Source organism: Hevea brasiliensis, chromosome 11 (assembly GCF_030052815.1).
Source record: "Hevea brasiliensis isolate MT/VB/25A 57/8 chromosome 11, ASM3005281v1, whole genome shotgun sequence".
In the NCBI taxonomy this organism is placed as follows: domain Eukaryota; kingdom Viridiplantae; phylum Streptophyta; class Magnoliopsida; order Malpighiales; family Euphorbiaceae; genus Hevea; species Hevea brasiliensis.
In genome coordinates, this window is record NC_079503.1 from 79,198 (window position 1) to 94,208 (window position 15,011).

The 15,011-nt window shown below is 33.8% G+C and overlaps 1 protein-coding gene across 1 annotated transcript; it reads right to left on the reverse strand.

Moving 5' to 3' along the window:
• Positions 1 to 2,205: 2,205 nt before the first annotated feature.
• LOC110657603 (uncharacterized) lies at positions 2,206 to 7,425 on the reverse strand. Its single transcript, XM_021814867.2, has 4 exons — positions 7,015 to 7,425; positions 5,116 to 6,120; positions 3,403 to 3,686; positions 2,206 to 3,245 (listed from the first exon to the last, which is right to left on the reverse strand). The coding sequence occupies exons 2-4, from the start codon at positions 6,114 to 6,116 to the stop codon at positions 2,497 to 2,499; spliced, it is 2,034 nt and encodes a 677-aa protein (XP_021670559.2). The 5' UTR covers positions 6,117 to 6,120; positions 7,015 to 7,425; the 3' UTR covers positions 2,206 to 2,496.
• Positions 7,426 to 15,011: the final 7,586 nt, after the last annotated feature.

Below are 15,011 nucleotides of genomic sequence, written 5' to 3' on the forward strand. Positions count from 1 at the left end.
ACAAGTAAAGCATATTGAGTTAGAGGATAGAAAGAAAAAAAAAGGGGTAGACCTAAACTGACTTGGAGGAGAGTAATACAATATAATCTAGAAGCATTACACATTTTTTAGGATTTAACCCAAAATCATTTAGAGTGGAAAAAGAGAATCTATATAGCCAACTCCAAATAAATTTTTTGGATAAAGACTTAGTTGAGTTGAGTTGAGTATTCATTAACATGTTATACAAATGAATTTATAGTTAAATACAAATTAATTTATGAGTTGCATTCATTTTAGTTAAAATCTAAATTCACAGCCTCAATTTTACAAATTATTTAAATTTTGTATTTATATTAAAACTAAGCTTTTTTCCTTGCTTTGTGTACATATAATTAATATTGATATATTACTTAATTGAATAAAAATATGAATATATAGTTTTTTCTATATATTTATATTTAATTTATTTAAAATATTATAAAAATATAAAAAAATACAAAGAATAAATATAAATTGAAAGTTAATATAAAGAATAAATATTAAAATATAAAAAACTATATAAATAAATCTTATAAGATGAAAATCACTTTAATGATATCTATGCAAATTGTTTATCATCTTTTTCTAATGATTCAGTAAGTTTTAAGAGAAAATTTTGATTAGATGTTGTATTTTCTCTTTGCATTAAGAGGCAACTAATTTGATTTTTAATGTGTGATATTAGTTTATATAGTTTATAATTATGACTTTTAATTTTACTAATATTAATTAAATTATAATTATTGTCATAAGTTTTTTTTTATTATGAAGAATTAAGTATATGATTTTATAATTATAGTTAAAAGTAAAAAGGTTACTTTGGTTTATATAATTTATAATTATGATTCTTAGTTTTACTAGTATTAATGATATTGTAACAATTGTCATTATTTTTTTTTCATTAAATGTCTTATAAGTTTATTAGTATCATCAATTGATGTTGTAAAATTATTAGTAGAACATAAACAAAATGGATAAATAAGAAAAAAATTTTAATAAAGCATCATTTGGTGAAGTTATTTTAAGACTGATTTTATTATATATATTATATAGATATAGATAAATATAGATGAGTTGATTGCTTTGATTTGGACAAATTTAGATGGTAATGGTGAATTCAATCAAAGTTTATATCAGAAAGGGACTTCGTTGAATTACTAATTTCATCACATAAACAAATTAAGGACATAACTTACTAATGTTTTCAAATTTCAAGTCGAGTAACTTGCTGTTTGTTGTTTGCTAATGGACTTTAGTTTATTGTTGCTTCCTTTAAGGGCCAATTCAACCAAAATGGTTTAATCTGTCAATTAAACAAATCCGCCAGTGTTGAACATACCAAACAAAAGCTGCAGAGATTTAACTGACAAGGCATCGCTTCACGGAGAACCGTAGGCATTGGTGAAGCCAGCCAGGTTCTGTTCTTCCAATGCTATGCAAAATTATCTTCCGATGTCAAAAATAAAATAAAAATCAACCGAACACGTGCATCATGGTATTTCACCAACAAAACTTTTCTCTATAAGTTATTAAACACAAAATCAATAATTTTTTAAAAGTTGAAACATTTTATTTTTTTAATTATTTAATGAAAAAAAATTTCCTGAAAAATGTATGATTCTTATTTGTTGATTTAAAATTTCTTCTCTTTATATGATTTTGGTTGTCTCTTAAATTTTAAATTACGTGTGAGAAAAAGCATATATATATATATATATATATATATATATATATATATATATATATATATATATATATATATATATATATATATATATATATATATATATATATATATATTTTATAAAATGTCAGGACTTAATTGTAAGAATTTTTTTCTTAAAAAAAAAATTATTTTGAGCTTGATTGTAAAATAGACAAATTTTAAAACTGTTCCAAAAGCGTTCTGCTGCTCCACAGTTTACCTGCTACAAAAGTCCACGCCGATAAATCAATTCAAGGAATCCTACACTAATCATCTTGACTTTTCTACCCACTTGTCAGACATGAGCACAAGCATGTTTCAGTTCTCCATGGTTATAATTTGATATGGATCGACGATTCAATAGTTGAAATAATTTTTTAATTTTTTTCAAAATCACTGCTCAAACCAGATCAAACTGTCAGTTCTAATTCATTCCAAGCAGAAAGGGATTGGGATTGGCTCCCTGGACAATTCTGGTCTGAATAGAACCTGTATACCATTAAACAGTTTTGATCTCAAGTTTTAATCAGACCGATTCTGTTACAGCCCAGAGTGGACCTGCCAATGGCCAGGTCTAATTACAGTAATAACATTCCCCTAAATCAAAACTTTAATTCACATGATATAAGATTAATCAGGTTTGCCGCTCCTACATATCCAAGTCATTTATATAGTCCACAAAAAGTTTAATGAAAGATGGGCAGAAAGCAATTGTTTTGGCACTCCATTTATCCACTTGACAACTAAATTGTGAGACATATCAGGAGATTTTACCTTGTAGCTCTTGCACTCATGGATGAATGGTAGGTAGTGCTTCGTTGTTTCCTGTAAGATGTGTAAACATCATCGTATTGACTTGCCTCGTTAGGGTCAGCTGTTGCACCAAGCCCCAACCTTCCTGAGCCAGTAGATCCCGATTTCCGTTCCATGCTCCCATCAGCACAAGCCCCAGTCTCTGGGTCAACCTGTAAGTTCGGGGGTGGAGGGATGCAAGCTCCTCCTTTTCGAACAGGAGGATCTCTCTCGCACTCATCATCCTCATCTTTTGAATGAGACTTTATTGATCCCTCAAAAGGGTTAATCTCTCCAATATCTTTAAAGAATTTTGACACTCTCTCAAGAACTTCTAATGGGGATATACTGGATGGGGGTATAACTGTCGGGATGTCCAAAGGACTCAAAGGAGAGTAGGGCACCCCACTGCCAATCTGCATCTTTTTAACCATCCCAGGAATAAGACCAGGTGGGAACAATGGATATGGTGGCAATTTTTCACCAACATTAGCAGGAGGTGTTTGCAATGAATGTGGCACAGACTGTTGATTGGCTGGTTGAGCAGATGAATTTATTGGCAATGACCCTGGAAAAGCACCAGCAGGAACTGAATTTGGTATAAATTGTTGGTTTCCTAGGGATCGTGGGAGGGGCAATTGTTTATCAGGATGCTCTTGTTCTGCTACACTTTGCCTATCAAGCTGCCATTGTGGAACATTATGGTTTGTTGGTTGCTGTGTAAATCCTTCAAGGAAAAAAAATTGCGTAAAATTATGGGGAAAAAAATTGAAGGCAAATTTTTGAGCCACAGTTCAAACACCCAAAAATTTAATCTCAAGCCAACCTGCAATCAGGATAACTATTGGCTTGCTTGCAAGAAGTTATGGAGTGGAAGAAGTTACCTGCAGCAGCCAAGGAATCTGCTGAAGCAGTAGTTAATTCTTTTGGAGGCCCAGGTAAAGAATTTCCTGGTTGTCCACCAACCATCACACCTTCAAGCGCATAAATGGTATCTTGATCATAAACTTCCTTGGAAGCCCAGAACTGCAGAATTTTCTGTAACCGTGGCTGATTTCCATCCTTATTTTGAGGATTGTGATACACTCGTGCAAGCATGGGACCAAGAACTGGCTTGAATGCAAGGGCCTCATTATCAAGTTCATGGGGGTTGATCCTCCTCTGTAAACTGTACGGTATGAATAGCAAAGAGATCACAGAAGATTGAAATCAAATAATCGAAACTACAAGCTTGTCAATGTACATAATGCACCTTAGAGACAATAAGAAGCAAACAGTGGAAGCCAAACGCAAATGACCAAAAAAGGAAATCTACAGGTGATTGCATTAAAAACCATGTGTACTTTAGCTAGAATCATACTAGACAACTAAGCATTTCCTTTCTTCTTCCTCTTGGTGCACGTTGATACTATTTATGCAATTAGGTCCATGATCAAACCACAATAATAATAATAATAATAATAATAATAATAATAATAATAATAATAATAATAATAATAATAATAATAATAAAAGATTTTTTTCCCCAACTTTCTGTAAGAAAGAGGAAGCAGATAGATGACCCAAACCAGAAAACAGTAAAGCCAAAAGATAACGAAATATAATTTAGACAAAAGGTGAAAGTAGAAATGATAAAAACTCAGAAAATAACATAACAATGAGCTTGCCTCAGCCTCACCCTTCATCTAATTGAGGCAAGTGTCACCAGAAATCACTACACCTAACTTTTTGTGACATGGATTACATCATATGGATCATGAATCATTAGCAATTTTGACAGCTAAAATTAACATGCCAACAACCTTGGGCAAAGAATTAAACATTTTTATCCACATAGACTTTGGACAGTTTCGCCATTACAATGCTACGAATTTTGGGATATAGGACAAGTTTTGACAGTTTTAAATGTGTTAGTGTAATTTAAACTTAGTGTAATTTAAACTAATTATCATACTCATAGGATATTAGAAAATATTATTTGTGGTCATTTTTATTTCATTAATTATGGTATGGTATTATGGTGTTTTGCCTATCACCTATACAATTATACAATCTTAAAAGTGTCCTAAATTCAGCATAAGCACATTTGCTCCCAGTTAATGATACGGAGAACCTGCCCCAACCATACAACAGTTCGTGATGAGTAAAGTCACAAAATTCCCCTTTCTATTCCATAAACCAGAACAACCTGCTCTCCAGGTAAATGTTGATTGAGCACCAAAAATACTAATTTAAGCATTCTTAGGAACAAGAGGCCAAAAATTGAGGTAACATGTGGCAAGGAAACCTTAACCTTGTTGTAATTTTAGATTGGAAGGTCCTTGTAGAAGGTTACTGTACTATACAAAGACAATTCAAACAATATATTCATGCACAACAAGGAAACAACAAAAAAAGCATGTTGGATCTATCATGAGAATGATGAAAGCTTGTGAGAAGGGAATCTAGGCTATGAAATAAGAAAAATATAAAGAAAATGAAAAGGAAGAAAAATATGATGACAAAGCATTAGAGCTGACAGTTGTAATTTAGTTTAAGAATTAGAAATCAGACTCTGACATGCAAAAACAGCAATTAGTGCAGTCCAAGAGATGTACCTGTCAAAAAGAATATCATTAGCGAGATAAATAATGTGCAGTTGCCTCTCAGAATCATCTAGAGCAAAAACCCTGTCCCTTAGCGCCTCAGCAAGAGCAGGTGCAAATGGAGACCTCTGCATGAACCAAGTTTTGGCACCTTTAATAGACTCCTTGGTTCCATTGAGACTGTTAAGCACATTGCTCAGCTCCAGTGCAACATCAGGAGGAAGTGGACCAGAAAGACCTTTGAAAGACTTAGAAGACTGTTCAAATTCTAGATGACCATGAGCCCCAAAGGCCTGAGAATGCTGATGGTGATGCTGCTGTGGATCATAAAAAGGAGGAAAAGGAGGTTGGTGCATTGGAGCACCCACCATTGAGGCCGAAGGCCCAATAGCAGGGCTCATCATTGTGTTCGGAGGGGGATGCATCATCGGCATAGAAGAAGGAGGGAAAGGATGGTTGAAGGGCCCACCTGGGGAATGTGTAGATAACCAAAGCTTGTAACGATAGTAGTTATGGCCCTCACCCCCAAAGAGGAAACTATAAGCAGGATTATCCTGCTGCTTTTCACGGATCATAACTTCAAATTCAGGGCCATTCTTGGTGGCATACTCTACAAGTTTGTCGATACGTTTTTGGAGCTCTGGATCAGATGGAGGAGGAGCTGGAGGTGGAGCAGAGTCATAATGGCCATGGAAAGGAGAAGGATAGAGGTGAGGGGGTAAATGGGGAGGGAAAGGAGGAGGAGGATGTTGTTGATGAAGAAGCTGAGGATGGGCAGAAGGTAGAGAATGGGGCTGATGTTGTTGCTGCTGCAAGTGGTGTGGGTAAGGGAATTGTTGCATGGAAGGATGGGGAGACATAAATGGAGGAGGAGGAAACTGCTGATGTTGAGGATGAAATCCAAACTGTTGCTGTTGTGGTTGAATATTGGCAGCTTGTCGCTGATGCTGCTGCTGCTGGGCAAATGCCATAGCAGAAGCTGCTGCTGCATAATCATGAGCTTGTCGATCCATCAACCTAAAATGATATCCCACTCGTCACTTTTTAATAAACACATCATGGAGCATCATAAGATTAATATCCTAACCCCATATCTATTCAGAGTACATTATTAGCTCTATGAGAAACCCTATACATATAATACATCAGAAAGATTAAAAAAAATTAAAAATAAAGAAGGCAAACACATATAGTCAATTTTCAAATCTTCAAAGGCTTCAATTTGGCAATTTTCTGAAATTTGCAGGAAAAAAAAAAAGCACAAACTGGTCAACAATAATGGATAAAATAAATGCATGAAAATTGATGTTGGAAAGCATGTGATCATTATAGTAATATAATGGTTTTCCATACTGAATGTCAGTTGTTTAAAAGCAGTTAATTAGATCATCTCTATAGGATTCCAGAAGCACAGAATCCTATGGAAAAAACCTATTGAACGGACATAATTCATGAATGTTCAAACACTATAAATAAAGGGTTTGCATATCTTTTAAGATCATTCAATCTTATTTACGGAACAGTGTGTGATCAATACCCTTACTTACAGGATGTCACACAGACTTAATTTTTCTCATTTTTCTTCAGGAATTATATGGTACAGCATTTATACAAGTTGTAACGTAAACACTTGAATGAACATGCATATTTTGAAGTAATTTTGATATCCTATTTGAAAACCAAAGAAAAATTTAAACACACTGCATAGCTTAACAAACAGAGAAAGACAGAATTACATGGACTAAAGAAAGAGTTCGCAATGGAATATAAGCTAACATTGACGAAATTGACAGAATTCTTTTAACGAAATATAAAAATCAATATCAATTATATTTTAGTAACTTAGATTAAATAGGAAAGGGGAAATGAAAGAGAGAGATTACTGAAAGGAAGGGAAAAAGTTAAGGTAACCTAGAATGCAATTAGAAGCAATGATTCGATTGCTAAGCTCTTCTGCTTCAATTTTGTTGAATAGCCGACCGATTCGAGCGGTAGAGAAAATGACTGGACTGGTTAAAGAAGAACCAATAAATCGAGTGCCGCGTCCATTGAAACAAGGCGACGGAACTCGCTCTCGCTGGGAAAATAGGAAAAACGTCCCTCGTACTCCGGACCCCTTTTATCCAAATATGCTTTTACACTATGGGTGAGCATATATTTGTCTTCCCCATGATGGTTCTTTGGCCGTGGCGTCGTTCTTGCTCCCTCCACAAAGCACTAGGATTCCGTCCTTTGGGCATCTGGGTTTTGCTGCTGTGTGATCTGGCTTTAGGCTACGTGTTTGGAATTGTTTTTTTGGGACATACCTTCTTAGCTTTGGACTTAGTTGTGGGCCTTATGCTATTGTTGTAAGGGTGAGTTTTGGGGTTTGTTCCTTTAATATTAGTTGGATCTCTTGCCTTGTATTGGTGCAGGCCTTTTCCTGCTTATTAATCCAAACCCTAACTTTCGATAAAATAATAATAATAATAATAATATTTTTCCAAAAATTAACTAATGATCCAGTAAATTTGTTTATTTAACTGTAATTTTTTTTTTCGATAGGAACTGATTATTTAACTGTAATTTATAAAACTACAAGAGAGAAAATGGATAACGGAAAAAAGCCAAGCAAAATGGGACCCATAAAAATATTGTACTACAGGGAGATGAAAAAAATAAAAGTGCAAGGCCGCTGTAGATACATCTCCGTAGATGATAAAGGGAAACGACTTCGTTTGGGTGTAGGTAAATGTGTCAAGGATGGACAAGTACAACAGATGTGATTACCTTTAAAAGACAAAACAACCACACGCTGTGCAACAGATAAACATGCAGCAAGAATATAATTGTGATTTGAAGATCCTCGAATCAATTGAGAAGGTGTTGTACATTCTATACAGTAAGGATATAATTATAATTTAAAAATCCTTAAATTTGGGAATGACAACGGGGCGAAAAGAAAGTTTATATGAATTTTAACTAGTTAAATGGTTTAGGAGATGTCATATAATATTATTAAAATATAAATTTGAAATTTATAATTGTAAAAGTGTAATTTTAATTATTTTATAAGTTGAGTAGGTCTTAAATATAGGAAAAATTTTATTAAATTTTCGATAAAATCTACACTGTCTTTGACTCGTTTAAAATTTTATTTTAAGTAAATATTGATCAGTTTGTACTTTAATTATTTATGTGAGTCAAGCCAACTTTCCTCCTCCACCCAATGATCGTAGTGACTTGTGAAGTACTTTAAGTAGATATTGATTTTACTTATAATCTCAATATTATTATGTATTCAATGTATGTTCATGCATCACTTATAAATATATATACATAGTTATTAGCTAGACATACGTAAGCCTTCCTCCTTCGCCCAGCAGCTGTAGTGACTTGTGAAGTATTATAAGTAAATATTGATTTTACTTATAATCTCAATATTATTATTAGGGGTGGCAATTCGGTTGATGGGTTGTGTTCGTGTAGTGTCAACACATGACACGAATACGATTAAGGTCAACACGATTAACAAATCGTGTCAAAAATTTAAACACGAATACGACCCTTCTATTATACGGGTTACACGATACGACACGATTAATATTAAATTGTATTAGCTGTATTCAACACGATACGATCCATTTAACACGAAATTACCCATTTAATACTGTTTGACACGACTTAACCCATTTAACACGCTATATAAGTAGGTTCATGGGTCATAGTGGGTCAAATGGGTTAGTGGGTCACGGGTCAATACGTGACACGAATATTAAATCGTGTCATAAACGTATTAAGTCGGGTTAGCGGGTTAACCTGTGACACGACACGATTATAACCGTGTCATAAATGGGTCGACACGAATTCGACACGAACATGAATAAGCCTAACCCAAACTCTATATTTTCGTGTCGTATTCGCGGGTCATGTCCAAATTTGCCACCCCTAATTATTATGTATTCAAGACATGTTCATGCATAACTTATAGATATATTGTGACACTCTTCACCTATCTATAGTGTAGCCGAGCAAGGCATATCACACTCGGTGCCGAAGCATCTTAACTTAACTTATTACATTTCTTATTATTCACATTTATTTTATTAATTTGGGTCAATTTATTTACCGGAGAAACTGACGGAGCTTCCCCTAATTTATTAATATTTTGACGAGTTCCCACCTGTGTGAAACAATTATTTCTATATATATTCTCAAACTTATTTTCTCATTTAGAACATCAATAAATTTCAACCACAAGAATCCATATGGAATTTCCATCACATTCCAATCATACATAATTTATATATATGAAACTATAAACTTCATTAATTTACAATAATGTACATGTACAAATTTTAATAATATACATTACATGTACAAAATTTAAGTACAAAGACCAAAAATAAAATACAAGCTGGTGGACTCTACCAAAATATGCACTGCTAAGAAGGTGACACTCGAAACCCAAATGCAAATCAAAAACCTCTAACTCCCGGTCTATGGTCTACTGGGCTCTCTGTTCTGATCTCCAGTACTTACACGTGATAAAAAAAATGCTCTAAGCATAAAGCTTAGTGGTGCCAATATAATATAAAAATAAACTAAATAAATAAATATAAGAAATTATACTATTAATTTATCCAGACTGAAATTTTTTATAATTGTTTGTAATATCCTTAATTTTATGACTTTTATGTTCATTTCATGATTACAAATATTTAAGACTATTTTTATTGCCTAAGTAACCTATATCAGTTGACTAGACTGGATAAACAAGTAAACTAGCATTGGGTACCTAGTACCTTGGGCCGTCACACCATTGGTCACAGAGTGTCTCCAGGTGTGCAACAGAATGGCTAACAAGCCATAATAAACATCGGGCATAAAGCCAAATATGTCAAGAGTATCAAAATGGCCAAAAGCCATAACATCACTAAATGGCACTAAAGCCATAAATCACGAAATAGCATAAAGCCATATGCAGTACTGCTATCGGAACCCTATTGGCATGCCAACCTATGCAATCCAATCATTCTAGGCATACTATGGCATATTAACAAAGTTGATTGTTTAGTTCTTTGCACTTAGTGTTTGGTGGTTACTATTCACCTTACTATTCATACATAAATATTGATTTTTTCATAAATAATAGATATGCAAGTTCAAATTTCACTAGAATACCACATTTTGGGTTTTACATATGTTGGCATTGGTTGCTAATTTCAATTCAAAGCTCATTGGAAGTTATTTTAAATTTTCAGATTTAGTCACTTAGGTTTACTGTTACATTGGACCAATCTACAGTGAGAATTTAGCTAAACTTTCTCCATCAAAGTTGTTCCTTAATGTGTCTTCTTTAATTCTCTTTTTGAATCACTCCATTTGGAGTTTTGTAGCTCAAGTTATGGCATTTTTACCATAACTAGCCGGATTGGTACATTCCCAGATTTTATGGGTAAAATTGATTTTGGCAGTTTTGGTGTCCTAACTTTAGCTAACAATTTGAATTGGTTATGGTTAGAATTTGGGTTTCTATTCTTCATTAAAGTTGTTATACATTGTCTAAGTTTTCCATAGGTTTAAAACTTAGGTCATTTGGATCTCTATACACAAAGTTATGGCCATATGAACAAATACTGTTCATTTAGTCATTTTCCAGGTCTAGAATTAGGATACCCAGATTTAGGAAAATTTTAGGTCATCTTAAGTTGATTTTTTGAGCAAGGTCTCTTCATAAAAAATATAGCATTATGTCCCTAATTTCACCTCCAATTAGCCTTACACCAATTGAAGTTACACAAATCAAGTTATGGCTACCCAAACACACTGGACTCAAGTCTAGAATTTCTAGCTCCTAGGGCAGCTCACCCAATTCAATATTCAATGCCACATTCAATCCCAAATTAAGTCAAACAATGCCAAATGGTCACCAATTGACCTTAAGAATACTAATTTACCATCAATTTGGCAAAACCCTAATTTGTATTCAAAATCTGAATTTATAAATTTTGCAACTCTTATGTAACACATGTACATCATCGTCTAACTCAATATACACATCATAAACCTCTTTTAGGCAATTTAATTCAATCAAATTATCAATTTCCTACCTCCCCCCCATGACTGACGAAATTCCTTGTCTAGCATACATCTATCAATTTCCCCATTTATCATTAATTTCTATTGTAAATCACTTTGTTTCCACCATTAGAAGGAGAAAGAACAAGAGTTTGGCACTAACCTTAATAGGACAGAATTTTCTCTTAACCAAACTTTAATTTTTCTTTACTTTCTTGGCAGCCAAACACCTCTCCAAGGTGTAGGTTCAATTTTTAATAAAGGGAGTTATAGGTTTTGGTGTGAGATTAGGGAAGAATTCAAGCTCAAAAATTGAAAAACAATGGAGGAGGAAGGGACTTGGGTTTCGGCTGGTTGGAAATGGGAAGAGGATGACTGAATTTTCTTTGATTTTCATCTCTTTTTAATTGTTTTATGAGTGCTTGTTGCATTTTGATTGGTTGGGGGTTTTTAATTGTATCATCCTAGCATAAGGCTTATGTCATAATTATCATTTTATTTCATTTTTGTTTTCTTCTGTTCTCTACTTATTTTTAATTAAATTTTTAACAATATTTATTCATATTTTAGGACATTAATCTCACTCACTTAAATAGACAAGTTAGTCAAAAATCATTTCTGGAGGTAAATCAGATTTAGAAAATTCTCTTAACATTTTCTTGGCATTCTATTACCATCTAAATCTCAATAACTTTTCACTGGAGTCCCAAAAATTATTTCATAGGATTTCCCTTGGGTTTAAGATTGTTAACTGTCTTTACAGTCACTTCCCGTTAGGTCATCTATCGCCGATGCTATGGCTCATTTAACCTTAGTGCATTGCATTACTTAAAATTTTTCTTGTCATTATTTGGGTTATTTATGACTCCTCACTCTAGTTTAAATATAGTTTCAGACATTCTAGCTGTCCGAATAGACATTAGTCACTGGAACAGTAGAATATACGGACTACCTAAAGTGAAGGCATTACATATATGCACATAGTCATTGGCTAGGTATGCCTTATATTACTGATGAGAATCAAGCTACATCCACGCCAAAGGATTTCATCCAAGGTCCAATTACTAGAGCTAGAGCTAAATCACTTCAAAATTTAATTTGTGAAATCTTAAGGAGCAAGGATTATAAGCTGGAATGGCATGAAGAAAATTATAAAGGATTAAATTTGGTGAAAATTAGGCTTAGAAGTGACCAGGTGTCATGTGGAGTATTAGGTTACATGGAATAACCTGTGGATATGCATGCACCAGATCCAACCCATGTACATGCATCTGCTGGCACCTTTTTGAAGGAATATTCCTTGCTGTTATAACCACCTCTCTTTTGGACTTAAATATCCTTATTTGCTGCTGTATTAAATTTGCTTTTTGTTAGGAGTTTTTAGTCTTTTGATAGATTAATTTCTGTTTGGACTTAAAGCTCCTTGCAGCTATTACTAAAGTAGGAATATTTTTGTCTTTAGCTTTGGGGCCAAGAGGCTATAAATACAAGTGTAATGAGAGAGGTGGAGGACACACTTTGAATATTAATGAAAGATTGTTTCTGCTCCATTAGTGAGTAAATTGGCTGTTGCCTTTGTTCTTGTGAAGCTCATTAACTTGCTGAGATTTCTATCTTGTAAGGTTTAATGTGCATAATATTTTAAATTTATTCATTCTCCATATGAATTAGGTCAAGAATCCCATTTTTGATATTTTCTTTGAATTACACAGCAATCTGATTGTACTGGTTCAAAGAATCAAATTCATATATTTTGATTTGGTGCTTTCCATATTGTTCCTTTAATTCTTGAATGTGGGTTTTCAAGTTACCAATTACTTGAGGGTTCACATCAATTACATTTGTATTTGATGACATTGTTGTGGTTGATGCTTTATAGCAATCTGGAGCCGCGTGTGTGAGTTGGTGTGCATGTGGTATGTATATGGATATGGGTAGGATCGATAGTCGCGGCTGGAGCTTAACTCACTGGGACCCGATCCTTATTATGGATAAGTTGGAGTAGGCACGGCTCGAGTTGATCTCGCTGGCCGTCGCATTTGGATATTAAGAGAAAGTTTAGCTTTGAGTTGATCTCACTAGCAAAGGTTGAAACTAAGAGAGCTGTATAAAGAATCAATACTCCCATATATATATGTGTGAGAATGGATTTGACACACGGCTGTGTGAGTGCTCCATATTGCCTTTGGTGTGATTATGACTTAACTTGCTTGAATTGTGTGAAGATATTGCATTTCATTTACAAGGATGTACTAGACTTGGATAGTTATAGAAATTGTGAAATCAATATCTTACTCTATGAATCGAACGCTCACTTCTGTTCACTATTTTTTTCAGGCTACAGGAGGGCTTTTCTTTGTGACTTACCTGCTTTCTTCCTCATAGGTCTACTAGTTACTGTATTTATATTTATATTATGCTATTGATTTAAACTCTAGAACTCCGCATATGCTAAAAATATTTTATTGATTTGGGGTTGTAAAAGATTATTAATTGAGGTTGTAAACTTAATATTATGCCTATATGGTTGAATGGGATGAACATATATTTTGGATGAGGGAGCTGAGCTTCCATTTGATTAACCTGATTGATTATGGGTTGTTAGAGTGAGCTGAGCTCGCCATATATATATATTGTGATCATCAGTCCGGCGAGCTAAAAAAACTTCCCGTTGGATAGTCCAGTTTATAGTCGGACTCTGTCTAGTTGATTTCTTGAAAATAAGCTTAAATATGGGCTTTAAGGTTAGGCTAGAGAATAATTAGGCTTACTACAAGCTTTGGGGTCTTATGCTGACCCAAGCCCTAGTGCCAGTCTAGCATAGAATTTGGGTCGTGATAAAGTTGGTATCAGAGCAAAGTAGAGACAACAATACGTAACGCCTACGATTTCTAGGAGCTCTCATGTGTGAACTATGGCAAAGCGTGGCTTTTCGCCTAAGGGCTTACAGAGACGGTGATACGTAATGCCTAAAAGTGCTTTGATAGGTACCCTCTTTTGCCACCAAAGATAGTGAAAGTTGGTATTAAAGCTTGGCCTTTAGATTCATGGGAAAGTGTGTACCTAGACTTGTCACATGAGGAGTATAGGATCCTATTTCGTCTTCTTCTATAATTCCTGTCACACCTTACCCCTCTGTAAGGCATAATATGATCCCGTAGTATACCTAATGAATTACTGACTCCGTCTACCGATAACCCATTAAATACACTACAAGGGATTTTAAAACAATTTTCTTACTTTTTGAAAGTGGTGAGCATTTCTAATAAGTATTAAAAATATTTAATTGAAGTTCAAAAATTAAGTAAAATTTTTGTTCATTTTTATTTTTTTGCAAATTTTGAAAAAATTTGGGCAGAGTGTCGCTGTATTTAAGAAAACCAAAAATTTTGACATGTAGAAAACACTTCCAAATATTTCACTTCATCAAAATCAACCACCAATACAACTTAATTCAGCACAAATTTACTCCATCTCTACAATGAAATGCAAATTTCCACAATTCATAATTCTCAACTCAAATATTTTCAAAAATAATATTGAATAATTTCATTTACATTCCATTAAAGAAAAATTGATTTACATTCATCAGTCTAAATTTACATTAGAAAATCCAAAATAATATTATTACAAGTTATGTACAACTGCTTAAGACCAATTTACAACATGTACATGCAGTCATATACATCAAAATAAATTTGTACAATAAGGGTATAATGTTATACTCGAAAAAATCTCAAAGGCAGTGCTGTAGTCCTCAACAGCTCACTCGGCTGTTCTACTAGTCTCTCTACCTGCAATAGCAATAAAAAGCCATCGCTGAGTACAATGACTCAGCGGTGCACAAC

Coding starts and splice junctions, on each gene's coding strand:
- LOC110657603 (XM_021814867.2), bottom strand. CDS start 6,116: ATGGATCGACAAGCTCATGATTATGCAGCAGCAGCTTCTGCTATGGCA. Junction 3,687..5,115: donor AATGATATTCTTTTTGACAG/GTACATCTCTTG, acceptor CATACCGTACAG/TTTACAGAGGAGGATCAACC. Junction 3,246..3,402: donor AGATTCCTTGGCTGCTGCAG/GTAACTTCTTCC, acceptor TTTTCCTTGAAG/GATTTACACAGCAACCAACA.